Source organism: Pistacia vera, unplaced genomic scaffold (genome assembly GCF_008641045.1).
Source record: "Pistacia vera cultivar Batoury unplaced genomic scaffold, PisVer_v2 Contig1022, whole genome shotgun sequence".
NCBI classification, from domain to species: Eukaryota; Viridiplantae; Streptophyta; class Magnoliopsida; order Sapindales; family Anacardiaceae; genus Pistacia; species Pistacia vera.
The window spans coordinates 207,185-221,399 of NW_022195053.1; the positions used below are offsets into that span (position 1 = coordinate 207,185).

Sequence of the window (14,215 nt, forward strand, 5' to 3'; positions counted from 1 at the left end):
ACAAAATGGGGTTGTTGAAAGAAAAAATTGTCATCTGTTGGAGGTCGCTTGTACACTTGTTTTTCATATGAAAGTTTCCAAAGAATTCTGGGCAGATGTGATATCCACTGTTTGTTATTTGATTAATAGAATGCCCTCCTCTGTTTTGGGTGGCAGATCCTTTATTTAATTTTTTTCCTTCTCAGTCTTTATTTCCTCTCCCTTCCAAAGTCTTTGGGTGTACTTGTTTTGTTCAGGATGTTCGACCTCACCTTTCCAAATTAGATCCTAGGTCTCTTAAGTGTATATTCTTGGGTTGTACTCGTTACTAGAAGGGTTATCATTGCTTTTCTCCTACATTGGGTAATTATATTGTCTCAGTTGATGTTTCATTTTTGAAAGTACTATTTATGTCAACTCTTTAGATTCATCAACCCATATTATCCTCGATGATCTTCTTATTTATACCATTACTCAACATCATTCCTCACCCCCTCCTCGTCCTCCTATTACTCAAGTTTACATTTGTCGGGATACTCAGCAACAACATATGGCACCCATATCGGCATCTAACTCATTTCCCCTACCGTCAGCTTCATTTTAGGATCCAGATCCTTCTGACCTTGATCTTCCCATTGCTCTTTATAAAGGTAAGCGGTCTTGTACTTATCCTATTTCATCCTTTGTTTCTTATACGTCCTTGTCTCCATCCTCTAAGTCTTTTGTTGCATCTTTAGATTCCATGTCTATTCCCAGTTCTGTGTCTTAAATAGTTGCTCATGCTGGGTAGCAGAGGGCTGTGAAAGAAGAAATGTTGGCTCTTGAGCATAATAATACATGGGACCTAGTAAACTTACCAACTGAAAAAAAAAAAGGCCGTTGGGTGTAAGTGGGTGTTTACAATTAAGGTTAATCTGGATGAATATGTGGCACGGTTGAAAGCTCGGCTGGTTGTTAAGGGTTCTGCTCAGACATATGGTATTGATTACCCTAAGACATTTTCTCCAATTGCTAAAACGACTTTTGTCTAGTTATTGATTTCTCTTGTAGCTTCCCATGGTTGGCCACTTCACCAACTTGACATCAAGAATGCATTTCTGCACAGTGATCTTCTTGAAAAGGTTTACATGGAGCAAACTCTAGGGTTTGTTGCTTAAGGGGAGTCTAGAAATGTATGTAAACTCAAAAAATCTTTATATGGCTTGAAACAATCTCTACGTGCCTGGTTTGGGAGGTTTAGTAGTGTGGTGTTTGAGTTTGGTTTACATAAAAGTGCTTATGACCATTCTGTCTTTTTATAAGCAATCTAGTTCTGAGATTTTTCTTGTTGTTGTTTATGTTGATGATATTGTGATCATGGGTAGTGATAGTGGTGACATTCATAGTTTGAAAGAATTTATGGCTTCTAAATTTAACACGAAAGATTTGTGCTCTTTAAAATACATTCTAGGAGTTGACGTTTCTAGGAGTAGAAGAGAAATTGTTTTGTCTCAGCAAAAGTATGTGTTAGATTTGTTGACTGAAACAGGACCAACTAGAGCTAAACCTTGTGATACACCTATGGTTCCTAATGTGAGGTTGAATGTTAAGGATCGAGAGGTATTTGGTGTTGCAGAGCGATATAGACGGATTGTAGGAAAATTGAATTATCTTATAGTAACCCGTCCAGATATTGTGTTCTCAATAAGTGTGGTGAGTCAATTTATGTCATCCCCCATGACACCTTATCGGGATGTAGTTCGTATCGTGAAATATCTCAAGAGAGCTCCTGGACATGGAATCCTTTACATTAATCATGGTTACAGTAAAGTAAAAAGATTTTCATATGCAGATCGGACAGGATCATCTATAGACAGACGTTTTGACTGGATTTTGTGTCTTTGTTGGAGGAAATATTGTTTCGTGGAAAAGTAAGAAACAACCTGTTGTAGCTAGGTCAAGTGCAAAATTTGAGTATTGAGCTATGGTACAAGTGACGTGTGAGCTTATATAGATAAGACATCTTCTTGAAGAAATGGGAGTTGGTGATCTAGCGACTATGGATTTGTGGTGTGACAACCAAGCAAAAATACATATAGCAAATAATCCAATTTTTCATGAGCAGACAAAGCATATAGAGGTGGATTGTCATTTTGTATGGAAAAGCTTGAACAAAATTTGATTGCTACTAATCATGTTAGAACAGGGGAACAACTAGCTAATATCTTCACTAAATCTCTAGTTGGAAAAAGGGTAACTTACATTTGTAACAAGCTGGACATGATAGATATATATGCTCCAGCTTGAGGGAGAGTGTTAAAAATAGTGTAAATATAGGTTAAGGGCAATTATGAAATTGTGATAGAGTAAATATATTAGGGCTATATATTGCTTTTTTTTTTTTTTTCAATGAATGAAATGAATAGTAAAAGGGATTCATTTTCTACGAACAGTTACAATTATGCAATTTATATTATTCGAGTTACTTTTAGTTCTAATTTCATGATTTGAGTGTTTATTTCTATGTTTAATGCTTTGGGATGCTTGATCACCATTAAATGATGTGTTGTTCACAATGAGATCGAGATGTGATTTGTGATATGTGTCTCTTGGGATAAACATCATAGATTGAGTGAAAACTAAAGATGGATAAACGTTATCTATGAAATCTAGATAGAATTTCACAATTCTTAAAAGACCCGGAACTATTAAACTTCAATTTTTGGTTCGGAGGGTTAAGAGGAATGGGTGATTTGTTATAACCTGAGAAGGAGTACCAAACAACTTAGAGAATTCGATTTTTAATCAAGAAATTAAAGCTTGGGTAATAGAAATCTATAAATTGGGTTAGCATAACAGGTGAAATCAAACACCTTAGCATTTTTTATCATTATTAATTTGATTCATTGAGATTTTGGGTTTTGCTTTGATTTCATTGTTGTCTTTAATTGTGAATTTTTAATTAGGTTGTTAAAATTCCATCATTCCATTTGTTGATTCTTCAATAGTGTATTAAACTAGATCATTGAGTAATTAGTACACTTTCCTTGTGGGAACAATACTCTATTCATCATTTTATTATTTTTTGTGACTAGTGCACTTGCTAAGCATACAATGCATCAAGTTTTTGGCATTGCTATCAGAGATTATTATTATTAATATTGATAGTATCTAGTGTAGCGATAAATTTTAGAGTTTTTATTTTTATTTTGTTAATAAGCATAAATTTTGTATAGTCTTAAGCTTGAATTTTTTTTCTTTGCAGTGTATGCCAAGATCGAGAAGTCTTACTTTGGCTCTTATAGACCGTAAAATCGAAATGACTGTGATATGAATCAACAAAGAGAAGAAGAAAGCAAAAGTGAGACCAAGTGTAGATATAGCGGATTAGAGAACATTAAGAGAGTTTGCAGTGCCAACAGTTGAAGGTTGTAATCCAAGCATTAAAAGGCTGCCAGTTCAGGCGAACTTGGACCACGTTGACTCCTCGCCCCAATCTTGGGGTGAAACTTATATTGTCCTGATTAGCGGAACTACTCTTTACAAAACTAAAGAATTCCTATGGCTTAGCAGGGTTAGAAACAGTTTGGGAGGCTAAAAACAAAACTAAAGAATTCCTATGGCTTAGCAGGGTAACAAACAGTTTAGGAGGCTAAAAGGGCAATAGTTAGGCTCAATTCGGAATCCTCAAGTTATAGGCTTTCCAATAATGAATGGCGTAATCATCGCATGTCTTTAGCCTTTTTTATATAGTGAAGTAGAAGAGTTTTAGGAGAACACTTCCCTTCGATGATTAGGAATTTAGGTAGGACGAGAAGAATGAATAGTTTAGAAGAATTGTGAATCTAATTCCATTTTGGAACGGATCTCATATACATTCAATTCTTATTTCACTTATACTTAATTCCTCCTTTGATTAATATTTGAACTATGATTCTATTTCTAAATAAATATATCTTATAAATTGTTTAAATAGGGTGCAAGTAAGATTTGTGGAGATATTTTTAAGTTTGGCCCTAGGGAAATTTGAGCACTAGAAGTAGGGGCGGCAAATGTAGAGTAAGTAGAGGGTTGGCCATGGCCCACTCTTAAATTTAAAAAAAAAAATATTAATATGTAATTTTATTTCTTTTTGTGACAATTTCAATTAGAAAAACAAAATATGAATGTTATATACAATTAGTTTTTATTTTGACTTATCTTAAAAAAAAATTCTAAATCCGCTACTAGCTATAAGCATTGATGAAACTTTTTGAATAATTTTCTAGAAAATGATAGACCTTTGATATTCTTTTTTAAATTTAGGAGCTATAAATATTTATCCTTTCTAGAATTGAGAGAAATTATTAGCCTCTCTTTTATGGTATAATTGTATAACATGCTTCATGAAAAATATTCGTGTATTCCATACATGTAGGCACAACCAAGGTTCTGAAAACCGGACTGGACCGTCCGGTCGGACCGGTTCGACCGGTGACCGGCGGCATTTCCGGTCCGGAATAAGTAAAAAACCGCTATTTGCATTTAAACCGGATTGGACCGCGGTTGGACCGCCAGAATAGTGCCGAATCGCGGTCCAATCGCGGTTGAATCCCGCCGGATTCCAGCACCGATCGAGGGAGAAATCACCGCCATTAGACTTGACGGCATCTCCACTACAAAACCCTGCCATTTTCAGTGGCCGTCGTCCAGCCATCGTCGCTCGCCGTCCACCTAAACTTCACGCGACCGTCAGAGTTCTTTTGTTGATTCCGGCGATTTCCGGCGTCGATGGAACTCCTTGGCACCATCATCAGAGTCGCCGGCACCTACACATCAAAAGCCCCAAGATTCCAGCTTCGATTGGCCGTCGATCGTCGCTGCCGTCACCACTCATCAGAATCTTCGCATGATAGAGGTGTTTTAGATAGATTTCAAACCTTAAGGGAGTATTTTAGGGGTGTTTTTGATGAATTTTAAACCTTTAGGGACTAAAAGTAATTTTACAAATTACGGTCCAACTGACCGATCCAACCGGTCAAACCGAAAACCGGACACTTGAACGGGTCATTGTCCGGTCCGGTTTTCAAAACATTGGGCACAACCTTTAATCTTCATATTAATAAGAAGGGAAGTGATTTTTAGCCCCCACTATATTTGTCTTTAGCCCCTATCTTCAAGTTAAGTGGGGATATAATTGTAATGAAAAAGAATTGTTCTTCTTCTTCCATACTTATACTTCAAAGCTTTATATTTGCAATTATCAAAATTAAAAGCAAATTTAAATAAATAAGAATTAACAATAAAACATGAAACAAAATCAGTCAAACTAGGTATCACAAATTTCCTAATGAGAATTTGTGATGTTGGGTGTTTTTTTAAATGGGAATGAAACCAGATTTTTCTTTTGCCAAGACGAGATTTATAATTGACTACTTAATTGTAAGAGTTTTGAGGGCAAGGTATCACAAATTTCTTGAATGAGGATTTGTTGATTGTCAGAGCTTTAAGGTTTCAATTCCGTAAACAAATTACTTCATAATTGTATGATAACGATATTGATTGATTTGGTCTTGTTGGTGCCAAAGTCCCACATGGGTTAGGAGACGAGGGTCTTGGTCGCTTATAGCATAAGGGCACTCTCACCAACTAGAGGTGCTTTTTTCAAGACAAAACTGTGTGGGCCCCAAAGTTCAAAGCGGACAATACCTCTGGAAACTCACCTACTATATGTCTAGATCCGACATACATCAATAGTTGGCGCTAGAAGGAGGACCTAAGCCACTCCTAAGCTTCTCGCCTCCTAGGGGGCTGTGTTGGTGCCAAAGTCCCACATCAGTTAGGAGACGAGGGTCGTGGTCATTTATATAGCACAAGGATACCTTTATCACCTAGAGGAGCCTTTTTTAGGACAAAACTGTGTAGACTCCAAGACCCAAAGCGAATAATACTTCTGGGAACTTGCCATGTGTTTGGATGCATACATCAACAAGTCTCATGCTTAATTGTTAATTATGATTGGTTTAAATTTAGTTTTAATTTTTTTTATAACTACATATACAAAGCTTTAAAGTAAAAATATGAAAGAAGAAGATGAATGATTTTTTTATTTTTTATTTTTACAATTATATATATCCGCCATTACGCTTGAAGATGGGGTTGAAGACAACACTGGTGGAGGTTAAAGGTCACTTTCCTAATAATAATTTATGGTGGTTGATTACAAAATTAAAATTTGATAATATTAATGTATTAAAAGTATATTAATTTATATTTTTGTTAAAAAAAATGTGTAAATATTATATTTTTTAATGACCTTAAATTTGGATAGTGTTAATTAATGTCTTAAAAATAGATAGTGAAAATCACTCATAATCTGTTATTACTTACACTATCTAATTTAGGGTGATGAGTCATGAGTGGTGAGTTGACAAAATTAAATGACTTTCAAAATTTGAATTCTAAATATAATAAGCTACACAATTAGGTTGTAAATGAAAATATGTTAATATGATGAATAATGTGGTCCTAACATATTTATAGTTGAGGTGGGCGCAAACAGACTCGGATGCCTTGTTTAAAAAAAAAAAAAAAAAAAAACATTTGAAATGAAAAAATTGAGATACTTCTTAATATAAACAGCATTGTTTTTTCTTTTAACCACTAAATGAAGATATGAATGGGCAAAAATTAAAGCTTCGAATTTAACTTAAAATTTTAAGTTAAATGATCCCAACAACTTTTTAGGACTAAATTTTATTATATTAGAATTTTTAGTATTTTAATATATCATAATCCAAACTTACAAGTAGTCCTGTAGAGAGTTGTTTGGTCTTCAACATTAAATACGACATTTTGAATTTTGTTTCTAGTAAAGATAAATGAATGAGTGAAAATTTAAATTACCAATTTAAGCTAAATTATTTAGTTAAATATCCCAAACCAATTTTCTTGCCAAAAAATTGGCATAATCAACATATGTCGTAAGCTAGACCTAAAGCAATATGTAAACCACTACGACAATAAATATATGGTAAATCTTCGTCAAATTGAATTATATGAAGTCTCTTTTTCCTATCTAGTAGTGTTTATGGATGATATACTTTTCTTTATAATTTAATTCCTTTTGATATTTGAGTGCAATACACAAGTTATAGACCTTTGCCTTTAATTCAAATAAACGGACTTTAAAGTTTTTTTTTTTCTTATTTCTTTCCATATACACCTGGTTTAAGAAAACATATTTTTTACCTTGTTATTGGGGTAAAATACAATAAAATAACCATAAAAAATGTTAAATTTTGAAATATTAACTAAGAATACTTTGTTTTTAATGAGAAAAAAATTTATTTACACGCTAATAAGGTCTATGTACCTACAAGGTAATGAAATTAAACAACTTGAAAAATAATTTTAACGGCGTAACAAAACAACCACTGCTAACTTTATAATTAATTTTGATTGTTACTCACTAACCACATAACTAATGAAGTAATGAACAAAAGACCCGGAGAACTTGTACCTTCAACTGTCAATAGGGCTTAGTGTGTTAAGATGTTTTAATCAATCAATGCATGTAATTGGAATTGAATAAAGAAAAAACAAAAGTTAAAGAGTTAAAAAAGAAAATTGACTATACATCCCAGCTGTTAATTGAAAATAAATAAATATTAGTGGGGAAATCAATATATAGGTATAAACTTACAAAGAATAATATTAGATATACACAAGTTCATTTGTGAGGAATAGAAAAACTTAAATTGGATCATCTCACCACTTCATAGAGAGACCATTCAATAAAACAAAAGCACGTATTGCTAATTTTGACAACCGCCTCTTATGGTGATGGTTATTCACAAAGGATAATGAATAAGTGGATGAATGAGAAAATTTGAGAAATATGTAGTAACACATGTCATTATAACATTAAAAGATCTCACCACATTAATCAAATAAGATGATGAGATTGTCGACCCAATAAGTATTTCTCTTATAAGGAATACTTGGTATAATTAGTTCATACATATATATATATATATAAAACATTACTCTATTGGAGGATAATTAGTTTGAGTCATTAACAGTAATGATCTCTTTGGAAAAAGTAAACATTTGTATTATTGAAATTGGTAATAAAATTGGGTGTCTCATCTCACATCCCTAAACATTCGAAAGCATTAATATCTCGCCCCCCTCGTCCGCTACAGAAAGCTAGAATGGTTAGAGATGGATGACTCCCACCCACTCATTCTCTCAATCATAAAACATTATTATTAACCCATTTCTCTCTCTCCCACATTACAACAAAAACACCCACTACCCCCCCTTCCCCACTTTAATTTCCCACTTCACTTCTCTCACCCGACCACGCTCGTCCTTTCAGATTTTTGTACACTTCTCTAATCGAATTCCATTTATCTATATACCATTACTACTCTTTCTTTTTTCTTCACCTTCTTGATCTGGAGACATTTTTTTTTCTTTTCTTTTCGTTACCTCTCAATTATGTCAATGGACTTGACTTCGTCTGAACGCGTTTGTTATGTTCACTGCAACTTCTGCAACACCATCTTAGCGGTACTCTACTTAATTCCTTTTTTTTTTTTTTTAGTTTTTATCTTTACATACATGCATCTTCTTTTCCTCTTTCCATGAAAGCCATCTTTGCTTTTTAATTCTACACCTCAAATTCACCATCACAATTTTGTTCAGCAGTGACAGTAAGCCTTTTTTGGGAGAACTGTGATTTGGTTTGTGGGAGAATAAAGTGGAATTCAACTCAAAGAACGTGCACAAATATACCAAAAAAAAGTTTCGTTTGTGGAAACAAACTGTAAACCAATTTGTAAAATGTACTTTTTTTCTGGCAAAATTCCCCTTGAAACATCATGGATCGCAGATTTCTTGATTTTACTTATAAATAGTTAACAAAAATTCCTCTCTTATGCCAATATTTTATGAGAAATTATACCTGGTTTTTGTTCCAAAGAGTTCCAACATGGATCAAAATCCTATTTAGTTGGAGAAGCTTATGTAGCTTCAGACATGGATGAGAATTGGGAGTTTATGAGTTTGATTGCAGTCCATTAGTTTTCAAGTCTTTGATGATTGATTCCTCTAACAAAGCAAAAGAAGTTTTGGTTTAAACAGTTCAAGATATCAATATAACAATCCCGTTGATGACAAGGGCAATATTAGGGTTCTTCTCATTTATGATACCAGTCAAGCTCATAAAGCTTTTCTTCTTAGGTTTGCAGAACTTTTACAGTGTTTCATGTCTCTTGCTACAAGCTAATATTCTCCATAAACAAGCCCATCACTGTGCTTTTTTTTTTAAAAAAAAAAAAAATTCTTTTCCCTTTTAATTCGTAATTAAATCATCTACTTGTCCGTATTTCCGATCGCAACTTCTCACCAAAAATTTCATGTGATACAACTCTTTCATGTGATTACAAATATCACCATGTTTTTTCTTTCTTCAACAGTTCGAGGTTTGGTTTTTTTCTGCAAGTAAAATATTTTTCTTTCTTTAGAAAAGAGAGCTAAGTAAACGAGAAATCAAGACCAAGCCAAGCCATATAGCGAATGATAGTGGTTCCTTTTTATGATGAGATGGGTTCTTCTGAAAATAAAAAGGAAAAGTAATGGAGATCCTAAACAGTGTAGTAATGCTGCACAAAGATCAGTAAATCAGTGATGATTTATGATGCCTATCCTTTCTTTATTCATGGCGATCTAGATTTCTGTGGTTACTGGTGATGGCTATTATGGTTTCCGTTCCAGTCACGTCCTTTTCTTCTCTCTCTCGGCTTATTTTTCTTTCTTTTATCATCTTTCTTCTGTGTCAGCCACAAAAGTCAGGCGCACCGAAAGGAGAGAAACTATATTGAGAGCAAATAATAAAGGAATTTTAATTAAGAAAATCCTTATAATTATTACGCATGTGAGCTCTTTGCTCTTCTACTCTATTAGTTGACTTCCATTTTTTTTACTTAGAAGACACTACAAACAATAATCCAAACAACTCCCACAAAATACATTATATATCAACACAATACACATATATTCATCCTTGTTCTTTTCCTTCTTTTGGGTTCTCATGTTCGGCTCTATATAACTAACAATAAGGTTTTCTTATCAAAGAAAAAAAAAAATGGTGTTTAGTTAGTTTGATGGAGCCATTGAGTTTCTGTAAGTACGTCTGGGTTATAGTTTTATTTAATCTGTTTTTATTTTTGTAATAAGAAAAGCCAGATCTGAGGCTTAAGTTAATGATCCTTCCCAGTGGTACTGTTCATGTAAAGTTCATTAAATTCCTGTGGTAGGGTTTGAAGATGGTGTGACTAAAAAACTTCTGATTGAAACATTTTGGGTTCAATTTTGACTGTAATTAAGTATCAAATCAAAATATGATAGATTGCAGCATTTTTATTTGAAGTTGATTAGTATTGATTAATTTATATTCCATAAAAATGCATTTTGGTTGCAGGTAAGTGTTCCTTGCACAAGTTTGTTTAACATTGTAACGGTGAGATGCGGACACTGTGCCAATTTGCTATCTGTAAACACGGGATCTTCACTTCAAACACTGCCTATTCAAGATCCTCAGGTAATTGAGATTCTTCTTAGCCTCAAGTTCTTATAGCTAAATCAATATTATGACTTGTTCTGATTTAAAAGCTTAGATCCTGGGCAAAAAATCAAGGAATTGATTGACGTTTTACTTGTTTTTTGGTTCGAGAGAAGTTGCAGAAACAACAAATATACGGTGAAGATCATTCAAATAAGGAATGTGGGTCGTCATCGAAATGCAATAAGTTATCTACATTTGAGTCTGCTGAGCGTGAAACACCTCGAATGCCACCCATTCGCCGTCAGTCTCTCTCTCTCTCTCTCTCTTACCGTGAAATACATGTATATGCCATTTTTCTGGTTCACATCTCTTTATAAAAATCACAACTTTTTGTTTGTATGAATGTATATGTTATAGTTGTTTGTAGCACATTTTATTACCCGGAACCAAAGGTTAAATGCATAACCAACTAAATATACTTAATTTATGATAGACATATGGAAACTCTGAAAAAAGTGTCTCTACACAACTGGCAACAGTAAATAAGCAAGAAGATAGAATCACTTCATCAGCAATTCAATCTTCATTAGCTAGATGAGCATCCCAGTTTTTTCTCACACTCATATAGGGCCCATCCAAGATGGTGACTTTACATAATAAATTTCACTCATTATTAATTATTTATTGACAGTGCAATCAAACATCATACCAACAAATATTAATTACCATACAATACCTTGTCACATATTTTCACTCATTTATTTACACCATGCATGTTAATAATATTTTTGCCATGAAAATTGAATCAGTTTCTATGGCCTATATTGAAGATTGCAGTAATGCACAGAGCCTAAATCTGGTTGCTAATACAGAAAACTAGGCTTCCATTTCGATTGTGTGGGTTTTAGCTATAGGTTTCATTTGCATCATCATTGAAATAACATAACAATGTACCTTATAGAGTAACTGGGGTCTGAATTGCCTAAAGCTCTAAGAGCAGTAAAGCCAGAAATTTTTGCGGACGGAATGTTACAGACTCTTAGTTATTTATATGACGTATTGGAAATAGTACATGGTCATTATCCTGAGCCCTCTACACTGCAAAATTAGTAATAAGCCCTCTACTTGATTTGTAACCTGTCAACTTTACAGTCATTCAATAATGTTCATTCATCCAACACAGTCTAACACCTCTAGGTTCAATTACATTAATAGCATATTTCTTATATTTTTAGAGATAATTAAGTTTACTTGATTCTGACTAGTCATGAATAATGCAGCCCCAGAGAAGAGACAACGAGTTCCTTCTGCATACAACAGGTTTATCAAGTAAGAAAAATCCTTTTTTGCTTTTATTAGTTTAAAATCTGATGTTTCAGTCTTTCTTCTATATATATATAAAGTGTTCTTTATATATATCATTGTTGATTTCTTATTTTGCAGGGAGGAAATCCAAAGGATTAAGGCTAGTAATCCAGACATCAGCCATAGGGAAGCTTTCAGCACAGCGGCCAAAAATGTAAGCGATGCTAACATTATACATATCCATTCTCATAATAGTTTATGCATTTTTGTTAACTTTTTATTAATTGTTTTTGTCTTGTTGTAAATTGAACTTTTGAAAAATACATTTTGTCATTGGAGAGTTATGTGGTTTATTAGGATGCTAAAACAATTATGAAAGGAGAGTTAATGACCTTGTAAATCTAATCATTGGTCGGACGAAAAATTAGTTGAAGTGGTTGATCCCTTGTTTTTCCTTAAATAGTCCTATATAAAATCTACCAAGATGAGGCTGTGAAGCTAATTTATTTTAAATGGAATTTAATGTTATCTTAATTAGGAAAGTAAGGTACTAGTGTAGGGGTTTTCTCATTAATTAAAAACAAGAGGTTTTACCCTTCTTCTAATTTAAACTACTTTAACTTGAATGCAACTTAAACTTAATCATCATCATAATATTTTAGGATCCTGTTTGTTCTAAGAAATGTATTCCACTAGATCGATTTACAAAGTTTAAACAATATATTTTGTCTATGTTGCTTCTAACTTATAACTTAACAAATAAAGCATATGTCTTTGGTCTACATGAATGCATATGTGATGAAAATTAATGTTCACAAAGTCATAAATTAATTTTCTTTGCACCTTGGAGATATACGCTGGAGCATATAACTCCCACTTTAATTGTTGGGTTTAAACACTCTTCAACACTTTCTTTACCTCTATTTTTTTTTTTTTAAATAATAATTAATTATAATATGATGCAATTCCCTCTACCAAACTTGGAAGGTGATTCATTGAATAAAAGTTCAGGGAGAAGTAGACTACAACACAAAAGGTTCGGAATCTAATTGATGTGCAGACACAATAATCTGATAATACGTATTGATTTGTCCTATTTGGATTAGAGAAGGCAGGTTATTATCCCCTACTGAATATTAAGCAATGTGTATATAAATTATCTCTCATATATATATATATATATATATGACACAATGACCAAGAAACTGTTAAATTCTGTGTCTAATGGAATATGTCGCACTGAAATATATATATCTATTATTACGGTATAATCATGTGTTGTAAAAAATTATTTTCAAAATGTTCATGATTCCAATTTGGACATTCATTTTTGTGTTAAAAGACTAAAGCTATAGTGTTTGTTAATAATTAACCCTTATTATTTTTCATGTGTGCTGAAGAGGAACTTTTTTTTGTTTCTTTGTTTGTTGGTTTGTATTAGCTCCCTGTTCAGTGTAATATCTTCAATACTCAAATCAAGTGTTGATTGACCAAAAGAAAATTAAAGGCTTACAAAAAATGATTTTATGTTGTGCAGTGGGCACATTTTCCTCATATTCACTTTGGACTAAAGCTGGATGGCAACAAACAAGGAAAATTGGACCAGGCATTAGCAGAGGGCACTCAAAAGTCTAATGGATTCTACTAAAAAGTAAATGTGTCCTGTGAGTGTGAGTAGTAGCAATGAAGTTATTTGTATTTAGAATTACTGAAGAGTTGAAGAAGAATGATGAGGTTGATGAAGAAGTCTCCTAATATAACCAAATAGGATGACATGCATGTTGAAAACCTTCGTGAATTTGTTATGTGTGTTGTAAGTTCAATTCCTCTAACACTTAAATAAGTGATTTCTATTCCAGTGATGATTGGATTTAATATAAATGTTATAAGTTGGTGTTATTTTAAGTGAATACATTCTATAGAATGATGTGCATCTGTTTTCATCTCAATTTTGGTAATCTCTATCTCTCTCTCTTCATCTTCCAATTCCACAGAGGACAAAATGGACAGCCACCTTGTCTACTGTGTAATTAAAGAGGACCACTTTACCAATATCACATTCCATGATTCGGTGCTCCACTCAATGGATTATTCACCCCATCTATATATATATATCTTCTAATTTCTTTCTTTCAATTTATGCAAATTCAGCTTTTCAAAATTCTGATGATATTATAGGAACCCTTCATTATTATCAGGGTTTTTTTGTTTATCCAACCATTTGAGAAATATATATATATAAAAGCAATTAATATTCTAGTTTGATGTGTTCACTTACCAAGGTCAGGACTGAACCCCATTGCTGCTATCGGTTTTATTAATATTAATTAAAAACAGGAAACGAGAAAAATCATTGATGAGAGGACAGTAAAAAGAAACCTTGGGATAAACAAATTTAAC

General features: G+C 33.1%; 1 protein-coding gene across 2 annotated transcripts; it reads left to right on the top strand.

Annotated features, from left to right (window-relative positions):
- The first annotated feature begins 8,166 nt into the window (after window positions 1-8,166).
- On the top strand, window positions 8,167-13,740 carry LOC116122494 (putative axial regulator YABBY 2). Of its 2 annotated transcripts, none has more exons than XM_031408343.1 (6): window positions 8,167-8,514; window positions 10,427-10,546; window positions 10,690-10,810; window positions 11,791-11,839; window positions 11,954-12,029; window positions 13,353-13,740. In XM_031408343.1, the coding sequence occupies exons 1-6, from the start codon at window positions 8,443-8,445 to the stop codon at window positions 13,461-13,463; spliced, it is 549 nt and encodes a 182-aa protein (XP_031264203.1). In that variant the 5' UTR covers window positions 8,167-8,442; the 3' UTR covers window positions 13,464-13,740. The 2 variants fall into 2 exon arrangements, with proteins under 2 accessions (XP_031264203.1, XP_031264194.1); XM_031408334.1 differs by having other exon boundaries at window positions 8,168-8,514; window positions 10,684-10,810.
- Window positions 13,741-14,215: the final 475 nt, after the last annotated feature.

Bases quoted from the DNA above. Each gene is read 5' to 3' on its own strand.
- LOC116122494 (XM_031408334.1), top strand. From the start codon at position 8,443: ATGTCAATGGACTTGACTTCGTCTGAACGCGTTTGTTATGTTCACTGC. The intron at 10,547-10,683 runs GTAATTGAGATT...GTTCGAGAGAAG, and splicing joins TGCCTATTCAAGATCCTCAG to TTGCAGAAACAACAAATATA. The intron at 10,811-11,790 runs GTCAGTCTCTCT...TGAATAATGCAG, and splicing joins TCGAATGCCACCCATTCGCC to CCCCAGAGAAGAGACAACGA.